General features: G+C 51.0%; 1 protein-coding gene across 4 annotated transcripts in view; it reads right to left on the bottom strand.

Annotated features, from left to right (window-relative positions):
* SYNJ2 (synaptojanin 2) overlaps positions 1–26,800 on the bottom strand; it is a 106,675-nt gene extending 79,875 nt beyond the window's left edge. Inside the window, exon 1 of one of the 4 annotated variants that reach the window (XM_043888173.1) lies at positions 26,530–26,800. In XM_043888173.1, coding sequence (XP_043744108.1) covers positions 26,530–26,656 — 127 coding nt within the window. In that variant the 5' untranslated portion in view covers positions 26,657–26,800. The remainder of the gene's footprint in view (positions 1–26,529) is intronic. The other 3 variants (XM_043888174.1, XM_043888170.1, XM_043888171.1) reach the window with 3 other exon arrangements.
* Positions 26,801–27,275: the final 475 nt, after the last annotated feature.

Raw genomic sequence — 27,275 nt, 5'->3', positions numbered from 1 at the left:
AGGACAGGAGGACCTGCCCTGCGGTTCCCCAGGGGAGCAGCGCCCGCAAGTGAGGGGCGGGGTGAAGAGGGACGGTGCGGAGGGAAGGGGGGAAGGGGGTGGGTAAGGCATTGGAAGAGGAGGCAGGTTCACCTCCTGCCCTGCTGGTGGGAATGTAAGTTGGTACAGTCACTATGGAGAACAGAATGGAGGTTCCTTAAAAAGCTAAAAAGAGTTGCCATAGAATCCAGCAAGCTCACTCCTGGGCATGTATCTGGACAGAACTGTAATTCAAAAAGATACACGCACCCCTATGTCAAAGCAGCACTGTTCACAATAGCCAAGACATGGAAATAATCCAATCTCCATCAAGAGATGTATGGATAAACATTGTGGATAAAGGAGAATATATATTCGTTTGTCATTCATTTGTTCAGTCGCTAAGTTGTGTCTGACTCTTTGTGACTGTGCACTATAGCCCACCAGGCTCCTCTGTCCATAGGAGCCAATTTCCTGCCTATTTCCCAGGCAAGAATATCAAAGTTGGTTGCCATTCCCTTCTCCAGGAGATCTTCCTGACCCAGGAATCAAACCCGTGTCTCCTGCTTTGGCAGAAAGATTCTTTACCACTGAGCCACCAGGTAAAGAATGATGGCTTCACCTGATATACATACGTGCACACATATACAAACAGAATACTACTCAGCCATAAATAAGAAGGAAATAATGCCATTTTCAGCAACATGATGGATCTAGAGATTATCATACAAAGTGAAAGTGAAGCCGCTCAGTCATGTCCAACTCTTCGCGACTCCATGGACTGTAGCCCACCAGGTTCCTCCATCCAAGGAATTTTCCAGGCAAGAATACTGGAGTGGGTTGCCATTTCCTTCTCCAGGGGATCTTCCTGACCCAGGGATCGAACCTGGGTCTCCCTCATTGCAGGCAGACGCTTTACGGTCTGAGCCACCGAGGAAGCCCTTACAAAGTGAAGTATGTCAGAAAGAGAAAGATGAATACCATATGATATCACTTTTACTGGCAACCTAAAATATGATACATGGGCTTCCCTGCTGGTCCAGGGGTTAAGAACACACCTTGAAATGCAGGGGACACTGGTTTGATCCCTACTCCAGGAAGATCTCACATGCTGTGGGGCAACAAAACCCGTGCGTCTCAACTACTGAAGCCTACATTGCTGAGAGCCTGTGCTTCACAACAGGAGAAGCCACCACAGGAAAAGCCTGTGCACCGCAACTAGAGAATAGCCCCCGCATGCCACAACTAGAAAAAGCCCGCGCTCACCCTGTGTTTCTGTTCAGTCACTCAGCCATGTTTGACTCTCTGCAACCCAGGGACTGCAGCGCGCCAGGCTTCCCTGTCCTTCACTGTCTCCCGGAGTTTGCTCAAACTCATGTCCATTGAATTGGTGATGCCACCCAACCATCTCATCCTCAACTGCCCCCTTCTCCTCCTGCCCTCAATCTTTCCCAGCATCAGGGCCTTTTCCAATGAGTTGGCTCTTTGCATCAAGTGGCCAGAGTGTTGGAGCTTCAACTTCAGCATCAGTCTTTCCAGTGAATATTCAGGGTTGATTTCCTCTAGGATTGACTAGTTTGATCCTCTTGCTATCACAAGGGACTCTCAAGGGTCTTCTGGCAATCTTGACTATGGCTTGTGCTTCAGCCAGCTCGACATTTCACATGATGTACTATGCGTAGAAGTGAAATAAGCAGGGTGACAATATACAGCCTTGACATACTCCTTTCCCAATTTTGAACCAGTCCATTGTCCGATGTCCAGTTCCAACTGTTGCTTCTTGACCTGCATACAGTTTTCTCAGGAGGCAGGTAAGGTAGTCTGGTATTCCCATCTCTTCTAAGAACTTTCCACAGTTTGCTGTGATCCACAGAGTCAAAAGTTTTTGTGTAATCAATGAAGCAGAAGTAGATGTTTTTCTGGAATTCCCTTGCCTTTTTTATGATCCAGCAAATGTTGGCAATTTGATCTCTGGTTCCTCTGCCTTTTCTAAATCTAGCTTGTACATCTGGAAGTTCTCAGTTCATATACTGTTGAAGCCTAGCTTGCAGGATTTTGAGCATTACCTTGCTAGCATGTGAAATGAGCTCACTTGTGCAGTAGTTTGAACATTCTTTGGCATTGTCTTTCTTTGGGATTGGAATGAAAACTGACCTTTTCCAGTCCTGTGGCCACTGCTAAGTTTTCCAAATTTGCTGACATATTGAGTGCAGCACTTTTTTTTTTTTTTTTTAATACATATTTATTTGACTGCACTGGGTCTTAGTTACAGCATATGGGACCTTTAGTTGCAGCATGTGGGATCTAGTTCCCTGACCAGGGATTGAACCCAGGCCCCCTGCTTTGAGAGCCAGGAGTCTTAGCCTCTGGACCACCAGGGAAATCCCGAGTGCAGCACTTTTAACAGCATCATCTTTTATTATTTTAAATAACTCAACTGGAATTCCATCCCCTCCACTAGCTTTGTTCGTAGTGATGCTTTCTAAGATCTTTTTTGTATAGTTCTTATGTGTATTCTTGCCACTTCTTAATCTCTGCTGCTTCTGTTAGGTCCATACCATTTCTGTCCTTTATCGAGCTCATCTTTGCATGAAATGTTCCCTTGGTACCTCCAATTTTCTTGAAGAGATCTCTAGTCTTTCCCATTCTATTGTATTCCTCTATTTCTTTGCATTGTTCAGTTAACAAGGCCTTCTTATCTCTCCTTCCTATTCTCTGGAACTCTACATTCAATTGGGTATGTCTTTCCCTTTCTCCCATGCTTTTTCTTCTCTTCTTTCCTCAGCTATTTGTAAGGCCTCCTCAAATAACCACTTTATCTTCTTGCATTTCTTTTTCTTCTTGCATTTCTTTTTCTTGGGGACGGTTTTGGTTACTGCCTCCTGTACAATGTTATGAACCTCTGTCCATAATTCTTCAGGCACTCTGTCTACCAGATCTAATCCCTTGAATCTATTTGTCACTTCCGTTGTATAATCATAAGGATTTGATTTAGGTCATACCTGAATAGTCTAGTAGTTTTCCCTATTTTCTTCAATTTAAGTCTGAATTTTGCAATAAGGAATTCATGATCTGAGCCACGGGCAGCTCCAGGTCTTTGCTGACTGTATAGAGGTTCTCCATCTTTGGCTACAAAGAATATAATCAATCTGATTTCAGTATTGACCATCTGGTGATATCTGTGTGTGGAGTTGCCTCTTGTGTTCTTGGAAGAGGGTGTTTGCTATGATCAGTGAGTTCTCTTGGCAAAACTCTGTTAGCCCTTGTCCTGCTTCATTTTGTACTCCAAGGCCAAACTTGCCTATACTCCAGGTATCTCTTGACTTCCTACTTTTGCATTCCAGTCGCCTGTGATGAAAAGGACATCTTTTTTTGGTGTTAGTTCTAGAAGGAGTTGTAGGTCTTCATAGAAGTGTACAGCTTTACTTCTTCAGCATTAGTGGTTGGGGCACAGACTTGGATTACTGTGATGTTGAATGGTTCGCCTTGGAAACGAACCGAGATCATTTTGGCGTTTTTGAGATTGCTCCCAAGTACTGCATTTTGGACTCTTTTGTTGACTATGAGGGCTACTCCATTTCTTCTAAGGGATTCTTGCCCACAGTGGTAGATATAATGGTCATCTGAATTACATTGGCCTATTCACATCCATTTTAGTTCACTGATTCCTAAAATGCTGATGTACACTCTTGCTATCTCCTGCTTGAATACATCTGATTTGCCTTGATTCACGGACTTAACATTCCAGGTTCCTATGCAGTACTGTTTTTACAGCATTTCACTACCTGATACACCTACAACTGAGCATCGTTTCTGCTTTGGCCCAGCCTCTTCACTCTTTCTCTAGTAGCATATCGGACACCTACTGACCTGGGGGGCTCATCTTCCTGGGTCATATCTTTTTGCCTTTTCATACTGTTCATGGGGTTCTCGAGGCAAGAATACTGGACTGGTTTGCCATTCCTTTCACCCAGTGTAGCCAAAAAGAAACAAATTTTAAAAAAATTTTTAAATAAAGTATGACACAAATGAAGTAATCTACAAAACAGAAACAGACTTCAGACAAAGAGAAAAGACTTAGGATGCCATGAGGGAGACAGGATGGGAGAGGGGTGGATTGGGAATTCGGGATTTGCAGATGCAAACTAGTATATAGAGAATGGATAAACAACAAGTTTCTACTATATATCACAGAGGGAACTATATTTGATATCCTATGATAAACCATAATGGAAAAGAATATACATACATATGTGAAAAAAAATTTAAATAGGGGTGGCAGGTTCACGGGCTCGCAGTCTCACTGGGGTCAAGGTGGGTGGGACTGGAGAACTGAGGGATGGGCTGGAAAGACGAAGCTGGCAGATGAAAAGGGCAACGTCTGACGTAGATAGAGCAGCTGGGCTGACAGAAAAGAAGGTAAAACCATCAAGGAAATAGGCAATCTCAAGGAGGGACAGAGGGCAATGTGGTTCCATGATGTGCGTGGACAAAGAGTCAACAGAGCCTGCAAGAGAATCTGACCCTAGGTTAGCCTCCCAGTCCTGTAAACTGATAAACGCGGTCCATGTTACTAGACAACAATATGGCAAAAACGGACCATCTGCTAGCAGACACTGGACTAGGAGGAATCGCAGCCGACAGGAACAATGATGGGAGCCCAGGGAGACTCCTTGAACGGAGCTGTCCTTTAAGGGAGCCTGGAAGCTGAGCCACCAACACTGGATCCTGGGGTGACCGGGGGCAGGGGTGAGGCTTCTCAGCAAGACGCCCCATCATCCACGCCCTCCCCACCGGCCCCCAGGCATCCACACCAGTGCTGTGACGATGAATCCACAGAAGAACACTCCATGTGGCCCCGCCAGGAGCTCTGGTTCCTTTCCTGGGTACCGAGTGGGGTGTTGACAGTTTGGATGCTTAGATGAACCTAGAAAGACCTCCTGGCGGGCGCTGGACATGAGATTCTTAGTTGACTGCTTTTACAGTGGAGGGAAGGAGGACAGCCTAGAGGTGGCAAAGAGGAGCCTGGGGGACCACCACCCCATCCCCGGGTCCAGTGGGCCAAGGACAGTGGCAGGCCAAGGGCTCCCGTGCAGGGGATGGCGCTTGCCCCAGCAGAGCGAAGCTGGTCCAAGATGCTGGTTCCCAGGACAGGGCTCTGTCGTCTGACGTCCCAGGGCTGGGGCAGGGCTCCTGGGAGCCACAGAACTCAGCAAGGCGGCCAGAATCTGCTCTGCTCCTTAAAACCCAGGCCAAGCAGGCCGTGCTCCCGGTCAGCAGGCGAGCTGTCTGGACCAGTCATCAAACCAAGCACACGTGCTTCTTCCTTTCACAATATTTTCCACAATCACACGCCTTAAGGAAATTCCAGCAAGGCCCAGCCCATGGGTCAGAAAAATAAGTAGGTCAATTTAACCATGCAGACGGCCAAGACTGAGGCACTCCTTGCAGCTGTGTCCCTGGGCCGGATATTATACCAGCTTCTTCTATTTCATGGTCTCCAGAGGACAGAGTCACTCAGATCCAGGTCACTGTCTTCATGTGCTAATTCTGAGCTCAGCTCAGACTGGATTGTGGCCGTTCCGTCCAGAGTTATCAGTTGGGAGCTGAAGCAGCGCTCCAGAAAAACAATGGCCTTCCTTGGGTGGGTGGGTGGGGGGCGGGTGGAGGCTGCTGGAGGGGGGTTGCTAAGCAAAGTGGAAATCAAAACATGAGTCTGAAACAGAAGCTTGAGGACCAAGACAAAGCCAGCCAGGCAGACACGTCAGCCCGGCTAGGACACTTTGCTGTGCTGTCCCCAACCTTTCTCTCCCGAAAGTCCAAGCCACACGAAAAGGTCAGTGGTGAGTGGTTTGGCAGGGGACACTAAGAAAAGAAAAAAAAAAATGCTACCTAAGCAGAGGCACTGCCTCCCTGCAAGAATGTGCTTGCGTGCACCACCAGCCAGAGTGAAAAAGAGGACAATGGACCATCTCCTGCAGTCACAGTTGGACAAACTCCCCTCCTTGCACCGGCGTCAGCAGAGGCTGGCGTGACCAGACCAGGGAAAGCAGGTTTGTTCTCCTCGGACAAAAGGGCTTGAGTGTTGGGCTGGACACTGAACCTTGAGTTGAGTCTTTTTCTTCCCCCCTAAAAAGAAGGAATCTGGGCCCTTAAGAAAAATACTGACACAAGGCTGACTATGCTTTTGATGGAGCCAGGGGATGGGAGCTGAAGTCCTGCTCAGCAGTTCTTAGACCAAGGGCTGGGCCAGGCTGACTGCAGGACCATCCCACCCAACAAGAAGGAGCGTAAATTACCCCCTTTTCCACAGAGGTGTGCGTGCTTCTCTTTGAACCTAGGGGACAGGTAGACCCTTCAGGCCAAGTTCACAGCCTGCCCACAGATGTCCACCCCCTCCCCCAGGGATTCCCCCCAGCAAGTCCTCATGCGTCACACCCTTCCGTCACTTCCACCTACAAAACACCCTTCCATTTGCTTCCTGTGACTAACATGTCAGCTCCACCCCCTGGGTCTGGCACTGGAGGCTCCACTCCCAGCTACTTTTCCAGTTTCTTCTCTAACTGACCAGCCAGGCCAGTTCAGGAGTACTTATCCCTCTCACCATCACCGTCGTCATTACTCAGAAAGAAGCATGTCCTTACTCCACCTGAATGCCCCTCCCAGCCCTGCCAAATGCTGCCTGCGGGTCTCCTCCTGCACAGAGAAGCCCTGTTTCCACGAACGCACACACACCTACCTTTAGAAGCCACATTGTTTAGTTGTTAAGTAGAATCCACAGACTGGGGCCCGACGGCTCCTCTGTCCATTGGATTCTGCAGGCAAGAATACTGGAGTGGGTTGCATTTCCTCCTCCAGGGGATCTTCCCATCCCAGGGGATAGAACCCAGGTCTCCTGCACTGGAGATCCATATATATCATCTGATGCAACATGGGGCTTCCCAGGCAGCACCAGTGGTAAAGAACCCACCTGCCAAAGTAAGAGATGCAGGTTTGATCCCTGGGTCAGGAAGATTCCCTGGAAGAGGAAATGGCAAATCACTCTAGTATTCTTGCCTGGAAAATTTCATGGACAGAGAGGCCTGGCGCGCTACAGTCCATGGGGCCACAAAGAATTGGACACAACTGAGCGACTGAACACAATACAACATGAAGTACCGGAAGGGAGCCAGAGAGAAGGGAAAAGTCACACCCTTTTGCACGTCAGTCCCATCACTCAACAAGGATGCTAGATGTCTGCTATGAAGACGCTGGCCTAGGCACTGGGGGAGTAACGGTGAGGCAGGAATAGAACCAGGAGGAGAAGCATCTTTCAGGAAGGAGGTATGATCCCTGGGTGTTGTTACTGGACGGAGGACAGACCTGCAGGGGATCTATTCGGCAAGCTGGCAATCTCTGGGGACTCCTAGGAAAGGCTTCAGAGGAGCGGCACGCCCCTAAGTCTGACTAGGAGAACAGGAGGAGACAGCAGAGACGGCACACAAGGACAGACCCTTCACAGGGGAATGGCATGGAGCAAGGAGGTGGGGGTGCTGTGGAGACAGGGTGTTTCTCAACATGAGGTTGCTGGGAGAAACATCAACAACCTCAGATATGCAGATGATACCACTCGAATCACAGAAAGTGGAGAGGAACTAAAGAGCCTCTAGATGAAGGTGAAAGAGAAGAGTGGAAAAGCTGGCTTAAAACTCCACATTCAAAAAACTAAGATCATGGCATGTGCTCCCATCACTTCATGGCAAGTAAACGGGGAAAAAATGGAAATAGTGACAGATTTTATTTTCTTGGGCTCCAAAATCACTGCAGATCGTAACTGCAGCCATGAAATTAAAAGACACTTACTCCTTGGAAGGAAAGTTATGACCAACCTAGACAGCATGTTAAAAAGCAGAGACATTACTTTGCCAACAAAGGTCCATCTGGTCAAGGGTGTGGTTTTTCCCATAGTCACGTATGGATGTGAGAGTTGGACTATAAAGAAGGCCGAGCATTGAAGAATTAATGCTTTTGAACTGTGGTGTCGGAGAAGACTCTTGAAAGTCCCTTGGACTGCAAGGAGATCCAACCAGTCCATCCTAAAGGAAGTCAGTCCCGAATGTTCATTGGAAGGGCTGATGCTGAAGCTGAAAGACTGATGCTCTAATCCTTTGGCCACCTGAGGCAAAGAGCCAACTCATTGGAAAAGACCCAGATGCTGGAAAGATTGAAGGTAGGAGGAGAAGGGGATGACAGAGGATGAGATGGTTGGATGGCACCACCAACTCAATGGACATGAGTTTGAGCAAACTCTGAGAGATGGTGAAGGACAGGGAAGCCTGGCATAGTACCGTCCATGGGGTCCCAAAGAGTCGGACACGACTTGGCAACTGAATGACAAAACATGAGATACATCACCTGTTGGTGTAACAGTGGAAATCACCCAGCTAGGAACGAAGGGGAAGCTGGGGAGCGGAGTCTTCACAGGTGAGAGGGGACAGGACCGGTGAGAAGAAAGAGGCACAGGAGCTGGGAGGGCAACACACGCATACAGAGGGAGGCGGTGTCAGCCCCACGGGGCAGGCAGAGCACGCGTCAGAGCTTGTCCAAGTTCTCTTTTTAACTATTTTATCCTCTCGGTGACCCAGGGAGTGAAATCATGAGCCGAGAGGGCCAAGGTGTTGAAGGCTTGAGACAGTGAGAAATAGTTACCCGGGGGAGCGGGAGGGAAATCTGAGCAGGCAAATGCACCCAGACTGCTGAACAGCACCGGAAACACTCAGGACGTTGAGACCCACAAATCACACGCTCGGGGTTTTCTCCAGAAGCATCCAGCCACACGAGAGCCAGGGCAGTGGAGTCAGGGGAGAGGACTGGCTGGGGCTGGAGACTTTGCCTGGCGAGAATGAGGAGACAGAACACTTAGAAGAATGGAGAGTGTGTTCAAGAAGGGGATGTTCGGCACGGTTGGATAAGGAGGGTAGACAGGAGGGGAGGGGAGGGCAGGGAAGGTGAGGGGAAGGCTTGGGGACCACAGACTCAAGGTCTGAGCAGAGGTCCTGAGCCGGCAGGAGGGCAGAAGGCAGCAGAGTGCGTGCCTGGTGCTAGACTCCCAGGGCGGAATCACGACCAGTGATGAGCAGGTCTGGGGTGTGAAGGAGATGGAAGGAAAGACTTGGCAGTGATGCAGCGAGGGTGGCAGACCTCATGGGCACGACCTCGCCTAGGATGGGGACAGCAGAGGTGGCAGAAGCCCAGCCTGCCATGAATGCAAGTGTGGCCGGGAGGCAGGCAGCCTTCTAGGGAGGGCGAGGGGCCCCGGGGAGCAGCAGTGAGAAACACAGTGCCCATCCCATCCTAGCAAGGCTGCCAGGTTTGGGGGCGGGGTGTGAGCAGGTGAGGACGGGTCACGGTTTCAGGAGGCTGGTGTGCGAGTGGATCAACCTCCCCGAGGTCGATTCCTCCTCCGTATTTTAATCCAGAATCCAGACGACAGCCCCACTACTCATTTCCTAGGCTTCTCTTATTTTAAAAATTTTTGTTTGATCAGATTCATTATAGGGATCTGACCAGACCAGTTTGTTCACCTGTGTTTGATGCTCACAGACTGTCACAGCTTTGCAGCCACGCTCTTTGTGGACCTCTGTGATAAACTTGGGAGCACACAGGTCCAGGGGAGATGATGGACGTGCAGCCCGGAGCAGACACGTTACTATCACTTCACTACTTACATCCCACACATAGGTACTATCTGGGGGCATGGTTTGTGACAGGTTTGGCGTCTTTCTCCATTTAAGTCTATTAGCTAAATACAGCTACCTAGTCACAGAGGCCCCACCCAAAATCGGGGGTTTGGGGGCAGAGGGGGGGAACAGTCACACTTTTTTTGTTACAAAAAGGCAGAAGAAACTTCTGGAATGAACCTAGATACACTGTTTCATTGACTGGAAATTGTCTCCTCCAGCCAAAGGCTTTCCTGGAATCAGCTCCAGTCTGGAACAGAGAAGCCTGAGGCTGACCCTGACCTTACAATCTGCACAGCAGGGATTCCCCAAGGTCACGCCAAGGACACGGGTCACCGGCAGGTGTTGGGGTGTGTTCTGAGAACTAAAGGTCAAAGGTGTCTGGGGCGGGCCAGGCTGGCTGCGCAGGAGGGTTTACTGCGGGGCCTGGCCACCTTTCCAGCACTACCTGGTGCTGGGCGTCTCCCAGGTGGGGGCACCCTGTCCAGAGGTCCCACCCCAGCCATCTGCCCAGGAAATCCTTTCCTGGATGAGTGTCTCCCCTCTGGGGAAGCCTGATTTTACAGAATGCCTCTAAAGCCTGTCCCCCGACCCCACCCCGCCCCGCCTTCCCGGGGGTCTGTTTTGCCCTCCCCCAACTCTGGGTTTTTCCGACAGCTGCCACACCTCCCACCAGCCCCAACCTCTGGCCACGGTGGCCCCATCCTGCGTCCCGCCACTCCTGGCCTGGCCACAGCGCCTGAGCCCTGCCCCGATGGGCGGGAGCTCAGCTGAGCAGGTGTGTCCCTTGGAGACAAGTCGGATCTGGGCTTGTCTGGGAGCCCACGGGGCTGACCTGGAGAGCCGCTCATGAGACAAGAATGACAATGTGGCTCCACTGCTCAGGCCATTTGGACTTTTTCTCAAGAATGTATGGCTTCTGTTGGATGACTGATCCTTCTTTGTGATCTATAGGCTGCTTTTATAGTGTACGAAGGTCATCAATCTCTCGTCCTTGCATATGTTGCAAAAGACAGCACAGTGTTTCATTCCAGTTTCCCGCTTGTCTTTTAACTATATTTATGGTGTTTTTTTGATATCCCAGAGCTTTAAATTTTTATGTAATCAAATCTCTCAGTCTGACACAGGAGGAGCCGGGGTGCTAAAGCAAAAGTGAAAGTTGCTCAGTCATGTCTTACTCTTTGCCACCCCGTGAACTATACAGTCCATGGAATTCTCCAGACCAGAATACTGGAGTCTGGAGCCTTTCCCTTCTCCAAGGGATCTTCCCAACCCAGGGGTCGAACCCAGGTCTCCCACATTGCATGTGGATTCTTTACCAGCTGAGCTAGGTGCCTCCAATCCTATTTCCAGACCTGCATGCTGGTTATATGGCAAGTTCATTTCATGAAAATTCATGAAGCTGTCCACTTAGAATTTGTTCATTTTTCTCTATATGTTATATGTCAACAAAAAACAGTTCTTAAATCTCTCAGGTTACTTTTCCTTTATGACTTCTGAGTCTTATGCTTTGCTTAGAAAGGCTTTTCATACCATCACACTGTGAAAGTTTCTCCTACATTTTTTTCTAATGCTTTAAAAGTGAGATTTCTTTACAGTTAACACTTAAGTACCTCTGGAGTTTATATATGATTTAATGTAGGGCTCTAACTTAATTTACATCCACAGGGGCTTAACAAAACCTTTTTCAAACTCTCTAGCTCTGGTTCCTTGGAAGCTCATAAAGGTAAAACATCCTCCACGTTCACTAGATAACACAGCTTATGGCCAAAATGAACTTCGTGATTGACAAAGCCCCGATGGGGACACCAGGCTTGGGGCTTCCTTCAGTGTGACAACTCTTGTAACTAGGCATGCCCCTTTGTGAACCCGGGAATCCATAACTATGGGGGTTTTATAAAGGATCCTAGCTCCTTTTATAAAGAATCCGCCTGCAATGCAGGCAATGTGAGTTCGATCCCTGGGTGGGGAAGGTCCCCTGGAGAAGGGAATGGCAGCCCACTCCAGTGTTCTTGCCTGGAGAATCCAAAGGACAGAGGAGCCTGGTGGGCTACAGTCCACGGGGCTGCAAAGAGTTGGATACGACTGAGCAACTACCACTTTCACTAGCTCCTGCGGGCACAAGGCTTTAAGCTGGGGAGAAGCTAGTGAGCAGTGGACATCCGTGTGAACGGTCACCTGCATGAACAGCTGCAAAGACCGCTCACTCCCCAGGAGGAGAGCCAGGCCTTCTCCTCTCTGACCAGACAGCCAAGGAGGACCTGCTCTTAAATGTTCACTAAACAAAGGAAGTGCCAGGTTGCACAAACACCATTTACTGAGTAGCCACGTTTTCCCAGCTGATTTAAACTGTCACCTTAATAAGAAACTAAATTACTCTATTTACATGGGTCTGTTCTGAGCCCTCTCCTCTAGCCTACTGACTTGTGCTGTATCATTGTTATGACTTTACAGTAGGATTTACTATCAGGTAGATCAAGTCTGTCCTCATCTTTTTTTTTGGTCCTGATCTTTTTCAAAATCTCCTTGACTATTTTGGCCATTTCTTCATCATTCAGGAGTATTTTTGAGTCTCTCTGCACATCAGTGTTGAGAAGACAACACCGCTCTTATTAGTTTCCTGGGATTGCCAAAGTACCACAAGCTGGGGGACTGAAACAACCCAGGTGATTAAACAGCAAAATCCAGGAGTTGGCAGGGCCAGGCTCCCTCCGGAGGCTCTCGGCAGGGTCCTTCCTGCCTCTTCCCGCTTCTGGGAGCCCGAGGTGTTCCATGGCTGCTGGCAGCATCACTCTCGTCTCCCTCTGTCTTCGCCTGGCCGGCCCCCCTCTGTGTCTGTGTCTTCACGACATCCTCCCCTCGGCATGTACCTGTCCCCATGTCTCCTCTTACAAGGACACCCGGTCCCACCGGATTAAGGGCCCGCCTACTCCAGGAAGACCTCATCTTAACCTGTACCTTAATTCTGGTGACAAGGACTCGACTTCCAAGTAAGGTGACATTCAATTGAATATATTTTTTGGGGGGGGGGCACACAATGCAACCTCCAACATCCTGCTCCCAAGGAGCTGGCATTCTCAAGACCCAACAGACGGCGCAAGCAAACACCTAAGGTGATTTTGGCGACACGTGCTACAGGGACAAAACAGGTGTTGGAACGGAGGCAGCTGGGGCGTGGAGGCCGCGGGCTAGTCTGGCTGGGGCGGTCAGGAACGTCTCACCGAAGTCGCTGAGTTGGGCCTGGATGAGGACAAGGTGGCCAGGCAGAAGGCATGGTGTGAGCAGGGACAATGAGGAAGGAACCACTCACGGTCCCTCGAGAGGACTGAGCCCAGGATGCGGGGGGTGGGGGGTGGGGATGAGGCTGGAAAAAGAGCCGGGGCACAGGACGCAGGCTGTGCAGGCTCGGCCAGGGTCGCTGTGGGGTGACGGGACGGCCTGGGAGTGGCAGCCAGGAGGCCAGTTAGGAGGTGGCATGTGGTCCAAGCGAGGGGAGGCAGTGGCTGGACCAGCACGGCCGCGGCTGCAAGGGGACCTGGTGGATTCAGATCTATTTTAGAGGGAAAGTGGGTCTCGACACGCCGGTGGACTGGATGGAATGGAAGAAAAGAGCAGGATCTGGAGGACTCACAGGTTCTGTCCGGAGTTATTAAGCCCACACGTGGGGGGAGGGGTGCTATGAGTGTGTGCGCTCAGTCGTGTCCAACTCTTCGCAACCCCGTGGACCGTAGCCCGCCGGGCGCCTCTGTTCATGGGTTTTCCCAGGCAAGAATACCGGAGTGGGTTGCCATTTCCTGCTCCAGGGTATCTTCCCGACCCAGGGATTGAACCTGTGTCTCTTGCATCTCTGCCATTGGCAGGAGGACTCTTTACCACTGGGAAGCCCAAGGTGAGGGGGCTGCCATTACCCAAAATGGGAGGGTTAAGGTAAGCAAAAGTGTGGGCAGGGGGAGAGCCCCAGAAATTTTAAAATCAGCCTTACAGGGGGGCGCTGTTTACATTAAACTCCTGTTGACTGGATTTTACTCATAGGTACTTGCATTTACAGATTTATTGAGAACAAACTTTTTACAATGTTGGTGTTGCTTTCCCAAGAATATACTGTACCTTTTCACTTACTCAGTGAGTCCATAAAGTTTTATAGCTTTACATTTACATTTATCCCCAGAAACTGTTGTTACTGGGCGTGGAACCTGTTTTTCCTATTACACACTCTAACTGACTAACGATGGTATATGGAAAAACTTTAGATTTTCATCTTGAGCTTGAAAAGCAGCCACTTTATTAATTCACTAAGTCTAATGAACTATCACATACCTATCACCTAGCTCAAACAGGCATCAACATTTTCCCAATCTTATTTCACCTGTTCTCCCATCCCCACTGTGCATGTACAACGGAGTCCGTCCGTCTGTCCTCCCAGAGTGTTGCCAAGTAGGTGCCAGATGTCATGTCAATGCACTCAGAGACGCCGGGGTCTGGCTCCTGGATTTCATAAGTGGACAGTCTTAGCATCTGCACCCAAAGACCCTGAGAGCATTCAGGAGGGAAGAAGACAGAACCACAGATATGATGGCTTTCCTGCAAGACCCAGGAGAAAGGCAGGAACCAAACTGAAGTCACAGGCCCATCCTCTAAAGCTCGTGAATTTTCTTTACAGGATCACTCCTCCAGTCTTCATTCTAGGTCTGTTTTCTCTTTTAAGACAAAATTCTAATAAGCTCTCAGTAGCCCAATTTTTCTAACAGCAAATTGACCCAGAAACCAAAAGGGGGAGGGTGCTACTGAAGTCAGACACACACCCAGAAACCCCTGAAGTGTGCAATGGTACGTCATTATCATCTCTCACTTCATAGATAGGTCTGGTTCCTGTGTTGTAAAGGCAGGCTACAGTGACCAGTTCTGTAGTTGGATTAAAATTTTATCATGACCATACAAGCTAAAAAGGGCCATGAGCTGTCCATACTCTCCAGGGCAGTCTCCAGGCCATACGATGCCTTTTTGTTAATTAGCAAAAAGCACCCGCTATGGACAGATTCAGACCCACAGTCACAGCTTGGAAAGCAGGGGGCCTTGGGAGGAAACAGGAGTTCAGCCCCCCTCTCCCCCTCTTCCCACCCCCCCCCACCTCACCCCAGAACCTGGCACAGAGTCCTGGACCTTGCCCTGTGGTTCCATCCCAGATTCCTGAGGTCTTTGCAGATGTCAATATTTTTAACACCTTAATGGACATCATATCTCTTCCCCTATAAACAAACAAGTAAAACGTAGAGAAATAATAGCAATAGTTTTGTTACTCCTTGTTAAAATCAATTTATACCAGATGAACTCTCTCAGTCCTTACTCCAAACACCATGTATCTGGAGAGAGAGGAAAGTAGCCCTTAGAAATGAGAAGTATAAGATCCTGTTGGTCCACTCCAGAGACCTACGACTTCAACATGGAATTCTGTTCTTGCAGCTCTGCTGCTGGCCCTCCTGCGTTACCCACACAGATGTGATCTGGCCACAGCTCCTTCCCCCGGTCCACCAGCACATCCCTTCCTGGTCCACAGACTCCTCCCCTCCTTGTCCACAGGCTCCTCCTCCCTGGTCCACATACTCCTCCCCTCCTGGTCCACAGTCTCCTCCCCGCCTGGTCCACAGTCTCCTCCCCGCCTGGTCCACAGGCTCCTCCTCCCAGGTCCACAGGCTCCTCCTCCCTGGTCCACAGGCTCCTCCCCTCCTGGACCACAGGCTCCTCCCCGCCTGGTCCACAGACTCCTCCCCTCCTGGTCCACAGACTCCTCCCCTCCTCGTCCACAGTCTCCTCCCCTCCTGGTCCACAGGCTCCTCCTCCCTGGTCCACAGGCTCCTCCCCTCCTGGTCCACAGGCTCCTCCTCCCTGGTCCACAGACTCCTCCCCTCCTGGTCCACAGGCTCCTCCTCCCTGCCCCAGGGAGGAGGTTGCTGTTGCTGCTGCCGCTAAGTTGCTTCAGTCATGTCTGACTCTGTCTGACCCCACAGACAGCAGCCCACCAGGCTCCTCCGTCCCTGGGATTCTCCAGGCAAGAACACTGGAGTGGGTTGCCATTTCCTTCTCCAATGCATGAACGCATGCTAAGTCACTTCAGTCATGTCTGACTCTGGGCGACCCTATGGACAGCAGCCCACCAGGCTCCTCCGTCCACAGGATTCTCCAAGCAAGAACACTGGAGTGGGTTGCCATTTCCTTCTCCACTCCTCCCAGTGGTCCCAGTGAAAAGAGAAGCAGGTGCCGCTAGGCACTTGGACACTGTTATAAGGGCCTGGCTTCCTGGTGGCTCAAACGGTCAAGAATCCACCTGCAGTGCGGGAGACCTGGGTTGGATCCCTGGGTTGGGACGATCCCCTGGAGGAGTGCATGGCAACCCACTCCAGTATTCTTTCCTGGAGAATCCCATGGACAGAGGAGCCTGGCGGGCTACAGTCCATGGGGTAGCAAAGAGTCAGACACGACTGAGCAACGAAGCACAGGCCTGGGTGGGCAGCAAGTTACTTCCAGCCCTTATTTTCCATTATTCCTTTCTCTATCCACACCATGTAAACAGAAGTGAACAAGTCCTTGCTGAAACAGGCCACGAGGCGAGTGTCACTGTCCTGTTCGCCAGAGCAGGGACACCGTTGCCGCCCTGACGCTCTCCCCACCCCCACCCCTCTCCACCAGCAGGGGCCAGCTGGCTCTGCCTGACCTCAGCTCTGCTTGGCTCGGAGGCAGGAGCAGCAGAGGACTGTCTCTGCTTAAACAGTTTTTCTGACATATAAGATTTATCAGCCACATATAAGATTCATGGTGAAGCTAAATCCATGCAACATACAGGCAATAAAAACAGACAGATAAAGCAAGGCCATACATCCCCAGACACAGAACTCACCCCACTCCAGTCTAGATTATTTAAAAAGAAAAAAGCTACACAGTATGATGAAAGGTATGATTTTTCAGGATGCCAGTGGATATTAAGAATCTGCTAAAAGAGCTACTGAATTCAGTTTATGACACTTTAATGGCTTCTTTGTAGGCTCAGTGGTAAAGAATCCACCTGCCGATGCAGGAGACACAAGTGATGTGGGTTTGATCCCTGGGTCGGGAAGATCCCCTGGAGAAGGACATGGCAACCCACTCCAGGATTCTTACCCGGAGAATCCCATGGACAGAGGAGCCTGGCAAGCCACAGTCCATGGGGCTGCAAAAGAACTGGATATGAGTTAATGACTATACAACAACAACGATACTTTAATAAATACTGTTTTATTCCTAATTTAAGCTTAAATTGATATGACTTAAAATATTTTTTTGCTGATTATAGGAAAGGGCTAGAATCAAGGAGAGACAATCTCATGCATTTTAATTAATTGATAAGTCTCCAATTTAAAATGTATAGCATCAGATTCCCAGGTTTAGTTGAATCTTAGATCTCGGCCATGTTAGATTTTACTTTCCAAGTCATTTCTCCTAAGAGTCAAATTTCTGGGAGGCTTATAATTTTAACTAGGTATGTAAAGTAGGGGCGTTGCTTATTTACTTATGCTCAGTGTTTAAGGTTTGGCTGGTTTGTTTGTTTGTTTAAGACACAAGGAATCTGAGAGTGGGGGAAGGCAGGAGAGGTTGCTATTCATTTGTTTTCAGATGAGGATTCTGAGGCCTGGGGGATTCACTAAATTCCCCCAGGGGAGGAATAGCCTAAGGACTCAGGGCTGAAGTTCAGGTCTCCTCTCTCTTGCCAAGAGGCAGGAAAGGAAACAGGTGAGAGGTTGGGAGGATTTATCACTAGAACCTTCCAGGGTCAGAAGAGAGGAAAGGAAAAGAGTTTGCTTTTCCTGAGTAGAGATTACTACCACCTGTCAGGAATGTCAGTACAAGGAGAACACAAAAGGGCAGCTGGCCAGCAGAGATAAGCTGTACGCGGTGCTCACCGCAAACCTGGCCATTTTCCTAGATCTTGCCGGGTGACCAGACCATCCCAGGTCTCCCATGGGTCTGAGCATCAGTCTGAACACCCTGCCCACTTCCCAACCCACCCCCACCTTCCATGTCCACCCCGTTACTAGCAGAGCATTTGGTGGCCCAAGTTCTGCTGCGTGAGACCTCACAGTGCCTCAGAGGACAGAGAAAACCTCTCTTTCTTTCTCACCATCTGTTTTGCCCTGAACATCACCTGAGACCTCGTTAAAGGGCAGAAGTAACCGAGAAGGATGCCCTGTTCTCGGGGAGCATGTGGTTTCCCTGAAACACACAAGAGTCAGCAGACCACAGGGTCCAGGAGGTGGGGGGCGGGTGGCCCATCACGCCCGCAGCCTCAGGGAGGGCAGGAGGCGGGGCGGAAGTGGGCAGAGATGCAGGAACAGAATTAAGTACCGGCTCCCCTGATATTACAGAGATATGGGTCTCTCTGGGAGAGTCCCATATCCTCAAAACACCGGCCTTAAAATCAAGTTCAGACTTTTGCATTTGCACTTTGGAACTGCTCTCAAGAACCGGAAACAGCTGCCCTGCCCACCCTCCACAGTTAACATGCTCAGAGTGAATCTTCCCACCCGGATTCATTTTCTGAACCAAGAAGCTATATAAGCAAATCGTATATCCTGAGTGCAGACCACTACATCCCCAGCACCCACCAGGTGCATCCAGCCTTCCAGGGCAGGGCACTTTGCTGGCCCCACTGGACCCACGGCAGGTGCCTGGTACCCAACCTCAGGTGCAAAGCGGTCTGTCTGCCCCCTTGGCAGAGCCACTCCCAGGCCCCCAGGACAAGCAGCGGAGGACAGGAAGGTACACCCCGAGGGGCACCCAGCACACTTCCTCAGGAACCTCACCCCACTCAAAATCGAGGCGAGCTTCAGGAAGACACCATGCGTTACCTGTTTGACCATCTTCAATAGAGATGCGAGTCCTTAGGAGCCTGGGGTCTTGCTGCCACCTCTACCGAGGACCCTGGCATTCCCTTCTGAGCCCTGAGTCCCAGCCACGCGCTGCTCTAGGCATCAGGGTGTCCTCAGAGAAGGACAAGACCCGTCACAGGGCTCGGCCCTGCCAGAACGTGGAACCCACACACTTCCCGTGAAGATCTCCCGTTGGTAATATCCCACACACCGCTCAGAAAGGAGGGGACTGCTTCCCTCAGCTGGACACCCCTCTATAAAAAAGTGTCAGATGGGGGGCTTCCCTGGTGGTCCAGGGGTTTCAGGATCCGCCTGGCAGCGCAGGGGACTCAGGTTCCGTTCCTGGTCCAGGGAGATGCCACATGCCAAGGGGCAACTAAGCCCATGAGGCACAACTCCTGAGCTCGGGCACCACAGCTAGAGTCTGTGTGACGCAAAGAAAGCTCCCACGTGACGCAACGAAGCCCTCACGTGCCGCAACTAAGACCCAATGCGGCCTTAAAGATAAGCAGAGCAACACAGGACACATACAGCGTTTTTCATACAGTGGGTTTTCTTATTTTCCTAAGCACGAGACTTCGGCCAACACACCGCTCTCTGGAGCCTCCTGGACTTGTTCAAATCGCGGCTCAGGCACTAACTAGAAACAGAACCTCATGCAAGCTCTTACCCATCCCTGTGCCTCAGTTTCTCCAAGCGTAAACGGAGATTATCAGGGCCTGCCCCTCTGTGAGGGCCGAAGCAGTCAATCCATGTAAACCGCAAACAGTGCCCGGTACGAGGCGAGCACCCCACGAGCGTTAGCTAGGATGATCAAGTGAACCAAAGTTTATTTGACCACCTGAACATCCAAAACACTCTGTAACAGACATCCTCGAAGCAAAATGGGTTTGTCTGTGTGTGTCTCCTGAGATATTCTAGCCATAGAACACTGGATCAAGGGCAGGCATGCTTCTAAGGTTTTTCCATAAACTGTCCTCAAGAAGGACATATTTACATAACAGGGCCCCCAATCTCCTTCCAGCAAGCCTTGGAAGCAGGAAGTAAACGGGCTGTTCGGTTTTGACTTCTGCTGAGAATCCGGCATCTATCGAATTGCCCTCCGGATCTGCAACCTGGAGAGGCCGGCACAGCGTGGGGGTCTCACTGTCAAGCCCTCAACTCGCTCAGGCGCACACACTTTTGTAAGCCTGATTTGATTTTCCCCTGGAGGTGGGCTGGCCACCACATACACCCTAATACTAGGGACCTCAATCTAAGGCCCAAGTCTGAGCCTGGGGCAGTCTGCCAGGGCTTTGAGGACACTTCAAGTGGGGAAGAACACACAATGCGTTCCCCATCCTCAGGTGAAAAGGTGACACCATCCATCAACAGAAGCTGAGCAGCCAGAAATCACAAAGGGATACCTGGGGGCCCAAGGAACACCCCGGAGTGAGACCCAGACCCACCCAGGTGCCCAGGGCTCACCTGGACCAACATCGATGGGGTTTGAGCCAGGCACCCTCAGAGCCTGGCACCGCCCCCGTGTGGAAATAATTCTAAGGTATCCATCAAGCTCACAAACTGCTAAAAACAAACAACGTTCTATCCTCTTGGCTCGAGAAAGACACCCCAGGACTAAGGTCAGGTCCAGAAGGTACCCAGCAGAAAGAGCTGCCCCCAGCCTGGCCGCCTTCTCTTTCCACAGACCCCCCGGCTCCAGGCTCCACACCGCCCTGCAGGGGTCTCATACACACCCCCAAGGACACCCTAGCAAGTGTGCGCCCACTTCCACTCACATCCTGCAGCCTTGCCCCACTGCTGCCTGGGACCTGGGTGGACACACCCACTGCGCGTCTGCCAGGGGCCCCGGGAAGAGACCAGAGCAGGCCGGATGCGGGCTGGGTACCACATGTGCAGGAGATTCCAGGATCCTCTGGAATGTGGTCCAGAGGTGGGGGGTGGGGCAAGCAGCAGGGCACACAGCCCCTTGGCCCGACCCCTCATTCTGGTGAGAGGCACAGGGCAAGGCCCCCCCGGCCGTGGTCCAGGGGCAGTGTGACCACTGGGCCCATCAATGCTGTCCCGGGGGGGACACCCTGCTCTTCCAGGCTGTGGTTTATTCTTGCAATGAGGTCAGTTCACTCTCAAAAATGTATCTTGGTCAGAACCTCAGAATCAATTCACACCATCATTTCTATTAGTGGTCACATTTCAAACCATCAAATAAATTTTGAACTTGCACAAATGTAAGCTGTAGGGGAGGGAAAAAGAAAGCAAGCCTAATAAATTAAAACTTGCTTGGCCATGAATCAGTTAGATTTCTTTTTCATAAAAAAATTCAGGGATAGGGACATAGAACAGACTGAGGAGCCAGGTAGGCTACAGTCCATGGGGTCACAAAGAGTCCGACATGACTGAGCGACCTCACTTTCACTTTCACTTTCATTTTCTTTCATCCTGTGGTTTTGGAGAAGACTCTTGAGAGTCCCTTGGACCCAAAGGAGATCAAACTAATCAATCCTAAAGGAAATCAACCCAGAATATTCATTGGAAGGATGGATGCTGAAGCTAAAGCTCCAATAATTTGGCCACCTGATGTAAAGAGCCAACTCACTGAAAAGACCCTGATGCTGGCAAAGACTGAGGGCAAGAGAAGGGGGCGACAGAGGATGAGATGGTTGGGTGGTATCACCAACTCAGTGGACATGAGTTTGAGCAAAGTCAGGGGGTGCCAAAGTTGGACACAACTTTGCAATTGAAAAATAATAATACACCACGAGTGACAGGTACAGGAGATTCATCTTTTCTTTCACTTTTGTGTACATTTGAACATTTTCACAATTAAAGGTTAAAGGAAAAGTTTTAGAGCCATGCAGCACCCGCCCCCCCAAGAAGAGCTATGACCAACCTAGACAGCATATTAAAAAGCAGAGACATTACTTTGCCGACAAAGGTTTATCTAGTCAAAGCTATGGTTTTCCCAGTTAGTCATGTATGGATGTGAGAGTTGGGCTATAAAGAAAGCTGAGCACCGAAGAATTGATGCTTTTGAACTGTGGTGCTGGAGAAGACTCTTAAGAGTCCCTGGAACTGCAAGAGGATATCAAATCAGTCAGTCCTAACAGAGATCAGTCCTGAATATTCATTGGAAGGACTGATGCTGAAGCTGAAACTCCAATACTTTGGCCAGCTGATGTGAAGAACTGATGCATTAGAAAAGACCCTGATGCTGGGTGAGACTGAAGGCTGGAGAAGGGGACGACAGAGGATGAGATGGTTGGATGGCATCACCGACTCAACGGACATGAGTTTGAGCAAGCTCCGGGAGTTGGTGATGGACTGGGAAGCCTGGCGTGCTGCAGTCCATGGGGTCGCAAAGAGTCGGACACAACTGAGTGACTGAACAGAGCCCAAAAAAGAGCCTGGCAAGATCTGAAATCACATTCCTCCCAGTGAGTTACAAAAAGCCAGCAGAAGCACACACTAACCCGGTCTGCGATTTTGTCAGTATTACGAGGAGCAAACTTGCAACTAACTGGGAACGGCCTCTTCAGGGACCACAGCCCACCAGGCCGCTGTGCCCCCCACCCCGGGTCACTGGCCAGGAGTCTGGAGCCCCCACCAGGCTCTATCTGGGCTCCAATCCTCACCCAGGAGGATTCATTCGACTCTCTCAGATGCTCTCAGGCAGGTCAAACTTCAAGTCACGGACCAAATAAATCCAGGCCACGGAGCCTGACAAAGTGGCCAAGGCAACTGTTCAGACAGAGCCAAGCTGGGCTCCACGGCTGAGTCTCCAAGTCAAACAAGATCTGACCCTGTGGCCTCTGTGCAAACAGCGGCAGCCGGGAGAACCCAGGCCCGTGTTTACATAGAGCCTTTCCCCCTCAGAAGCTGAAAGTAATTTCAGGACACTCAGTAATTAGCTTAATTAAATCTCAGTGGCTCCTGCCCACCCCGCTCCTGGCTGCCTGTTTCACTCGAGCATGGCTGGGGGATGGAGAGGCGGGGCTGCATGCCTCGCACACATGTGTAAACACATCACACTCACAAGCCACCCTTCCTGGGGGGCTGTTTGGAGAACACGGAACTTTGGAGCCTTGTCACTGGCTCTACAAATGGACGAAACTCATGAACAATGCATCTTCGTCTGGTCCAAAGGAGGGTGTCTAAAAGGGACAAAGAAGACAGCAAGCACTTTTTGTCCCAGTATGCAAATGAGAGAACATCTGTATGCTAATTGTGGACCATGGACCCAGGGGAATTGTTACAGGCTCCGGCTTTGTATCGATATTTGAGAGGCTCTTGGAAATGGCAACCCTCTCCAATACTGTTGCCTGGAAAATCCCATGGACGGAGGAGCCTGGTAGTCTACAGTCCACGGGTCACAAAGAGTTGGACACGACTGAGCGACTTCACTTTCTTTCTTTCTTTCTACTGCCAAATCAGGTCATCAAGAAAACGCTATAAAAACCTTTGAAATTGGTGCCAACATGTTAGGCTTTTCTGCCTCTGGAATGCCTGTTCCCGCTGACCCATATTAAAGAAAGATTCTCAAATCTTTTAGAAGCTGGAACTTGGACGTTTTCCTCACCAGCTGGCAGGCTGGGTGGCCACCCAGGTCATGGTGGAATAGAAGGACTAACCCAGAAATCATCAGTTTTTCCTAAACTCAAAACCTAAGTCAAGCCCTGTCTCTGCACTACCTGAAAACATTAGTGGGAAGCCTTTTAAACTTATGACCCCTGTGGGCTAGGATGTGCCCTAAAGAGCTATGCTTTCATCCGACCCACGTCCCTGTAAAAGCAGCAGCGTGTACCCGCCACAGAGCTGCATAGAATTTAGGGCCACTCAGTAAACATGGAGAAACCACTACCCTCGTGGGAATAAACCCTTGACTTGAGTCTGCTTGACCTCGCATTCCTCCCTGAGGAGACTCATCAAGGGAAACCAGAGCTGACCTGGAGAGGAAGCTTGAACCTCATGGAATGGCCAAGGTTCCACCACCAGCTATGCAAGCTGCCACAGCTGCACTGCCCCACACAAAAATAGAGCCTCACCTTTCCCGGGGAGGCGGGTAGGAAGGAAAGCACTCTTAACCTCATCCAGGAAAGCAAAAAGCTCGGCCTTTGGAACACAGATGGGAATTTTAAGTTCAGAGCCAGCCTATCCCATTGTGACATTCTTAGGATGCTCCAAAAGTCTGAGACAACTTTCCAGTAACAGAGGCTCCTACAATCCTTCTCGGGACCAGCAACATCACCCAATGCCTTTTAAAAATAGTTTCACTTAATGTAAGAAAAGGTCTTTCCTGGTGGCTCAGACAGTAAAGAATCTGCCTGCAATGTAGGAAAATTGGGTTTGATCTCTGGGTGGGGAAGACCCCCTGGAGAAGGGAATGGCAACCCACTCCAGTATTCTTGCCTGGAGAATTCCAGGGACAGAGGAGCCTGGTGGATTATAGTCCATGGAGTCACAGAGAGTTGGACATGACTGAGTGACTAACACAAAGAAGACTTCAAAAATTAAGCATTCAGTCCAAAGTCTACTGAAAAATGAATGCCAGGTTAGGTGACAAATGTCGACTGCATGTGAATTGAGGCCACATCCATTCCTTTCATTATTTCCTCTGTTCTAGAATCCAGAGAATTGTAACCACCAACATAATATACATGATTTCAGCCCAAACCTAATTTCCAAAAGGAAAACATGCATTATACTACTTTCATTAATCATTTTAAAAATCTTCACTTTTGAAAAAATAGTCTTTTTTATCCTAGTGGCTTCAACAGTGTGCTAAGTCATAAGTCACTTCAGTCGTGTCCAACTCTTTGTGACCCTATGAACCACAGCCCACCAGGCTCCTCTTGTCCATGGGATTCTCTAGGCAAAAATACTGGAGTGGGTTGCCATTTCCTTCTCCAGGAGATCTTCCCAACCCAGGTATTGAACCCCAATCTTTTACATCTCCTGCACTGGCAGGCCAGTTCTTTATCACTAGTGCCGCCTGGGAAGGCCAGTGGCTTCAAAGAAACTCTTAAATATGCGAGAACTTTCTTAAGGTTGCTGTAACCCAACTGTCAAATATTCTACTCTCTCTGATAAAGCGGTAGCTTTGTACCATGCAATTAATCTCTCAGCTCTGACAAATGTGGTATGAAGTAGACATTTAAAATGGAATGGAAATTTCTGTGAATTTTTTTTCCCCCCAGACCTTAGCAAATGACCAAACTTGGACTTTTCAGGCTAGAGTACAAATTGAAATAATCTGATAACAATTTAATCCATGATTTACTGCACAATTTATGGTGCTGACACTACCGGAGACATGGTTTTAGTAACCGAGTGACTGAAAACAAGCCAGATAACCATATGTTAATAAAATGATTCAGGAACTGGAAACAGAAGAGATGGTCCTTCCAAGATGTATACTGAGGAATCTAACTGAAGAACGGATGTGTCCAATGTGAAAAAAAGGCTAGAGTCAATTATAAAGTGTGGTGGGGGTAAGTGCACTGGTTATCCGCCTAAAGGAGTAGAGACCCTCTTCTGCGCTTTTTCAGCTACGGACGGGGGAGATGGTACAGCGGGACACCAGCTGCAAGCCTGTTCTCCAGTGTTCGGTTGAAGTTCCAACAATCCTACCTGGTTTCGCTCACTTTGGTATTACCTGGCCTTCCTCGTGAAAGTTAGACACCAAACAAGGGGCCCAAAGGCTGGTGATTCCAAGAAGCCACACTCTGTACTCCAATACAGAAACAGCCACTGGAAGTCAGGCAGTGCTGTCTGTCACCCTGGCCAAGCAAGTTTCTTATCCTCTCCAGGCCTCAGTTTACCCCTCTGTAATATGGACACTATAACAGCCCTTTTGCAGAACTGTGAAAATTAAATGAGATAGTCTCTAAAGCCCTTGACACAATGTCAGTGTCAAGACTTGCTGGTCTTGACAGAGTTGAAATACACAGACTTGGCAACTACCTAAGGTCAAATCCAGGCCTCCCAGGTGGCTCAGTGGTAAAGAATCTGCCTGCAATGCAGGTGACAAGCATACGATCCCTGGGTTAGGAAGATTCCCCCGGAGAAGTAAATGGCAGCCCACTCTATTACTCTTGCCTGGGAAATTCCATGGACAGAGGAGCCTGGTGGGCTACAGTCCAAGGGGTCACAAGGAGTCGGAAAGGAGTGAGTCAACAGCAACAACAAAGTCAAATTCAGCCAGTACAGAGTCATCCGGTCGTGTATTTGCCTCCAAGTTCTATACTTTGCGGGACTGACACTTCTCAACCAAGCAGTTAGCTGAGGCCAAGGGTCCATCAGCTGTTTATCCGGCTCTCGGTTAACGGTGCTTTGTCCGCATCCCCTCCAGGAGCAAAGGAGGCCATCACAGAGCCGTGGGCATTCCCTGTTCCATCAACAGGTGCCAAAGAGAAACAGCGCTAAGCGCTCGGTCAGGCCAGCTCCCAAGTCAACCCTCCCGGATGGTCACGAACCTGAAACGCGTCCCGGGGGAGCGCGGGGCAGCAGAAGGCAGAGGCGGCTCTCCACCGGTGACCCGCCCGCCGGCAGGCGCGCAGACGGCAGACCCCGAGGGGGGACCGCGGGCCGCCCGGGTCCGGGGGCGCAGGCGCACGTGCTCCCAGAAGTCGTGCCGACGCCACTTCATTCAAACAGATCTCCCCCGGCCGCCCCGCGCATGCGACCCCCACTCCTCGGCCGCCTCCGCGCCCCCCGGGGCCGCTCAACTCGGGAAAGGGAGGTGCCCGTGTGCCTTGGTCTCAGCAGAAGAGGCAGGCGCCCTCCCCTTCGGTCACCCTCCCCCCGGGGAAGGGGACGGGGGAAGCAGCCCGAGCCCCTCGCGCCGCTGTGGAGTTGCCTGCCCGGGAGCCCCGGGCGGCGCCGCCCGCCGCACTCACCGAGCGTGGCCACCGTGCCGGCCTCGAAGAGCAGACAGTCCCTGCGGCCGCGCGCCTCCAGCAGGACGCTGCTCTCCCCCGAGGCCTCCAGCCGCCCGAGCAGCCGCAGCGCCTTGCTCAGAGCCATGGGCTCGCGGCCCCGCGCGGCTCCCCGAGCGCCCGCAACTTCCAGGAGTTTCACTTTGCGCCCCGCCGCGGGCCGGGCGCAGGCTCCTCCCCGGCGGCTCCGCGGCCTCCGCCCGGCCCGCCTCCGCTGCGCCCGCGCGCGCCGCCCGGGGCAGGTGAGGGCGCGCGGCTGCCTCTCCGCCGACCGGCAGGCTCCGCCGAGGCGCCGCGCTCCCCCCAGCGGCCGGGCCGCGGCTGGGTGGCTGGGTGGGTGGGGGAGGCGACCTCCGGGCAAGACCCGGGGGCTGATGAGGGCCGGGGGCGGAGAGGAAGTGCTCCCGCGGTGGGCGGCAGCCAGGGAGGAAGATTCCACACATTCCTGGGCGCGGAGGAGGCTGCCGTCCGCGGGGAGCCCTGAAGCTCCTGCAACGTTACGGAAGCCCCGCGGCCTTATATGGGCCCGCCGCGGCCTGGCCGGCGCCACTAGCCTACAAACTGCTCGGCCCGGGCCCCCTGCAGCGCTCCGGGGTCCTCCCCAGTCCCGTCCAGGGCGCTGCGCCTCTCTCTCTGGCTTGCTTCTGCCACCCTGGGCTTGTCCTCTGTGACTCAGTGGCCCTTACGGGTAAAGCGGGATTAGGAAG

The sequence above is a fragment of the Cervus elaphus genome, chromosome 26, assembly GCF_910594005.1.
Source record: "Cervus elaphus chromosome 26, mCerEla1.1, whole genome shotgun sequence".
NCBI classification, from domain to species: Eukaryota; Metazoa; Chordata; class Mammalia; order Artiodactyla; family Cervidae; genus Cervus; species Cervus elaphus.
Note: the sequence above shows the minus strand (reverse complement) of the source record. Positions and strands in the feature narration are given on the sequence as shown.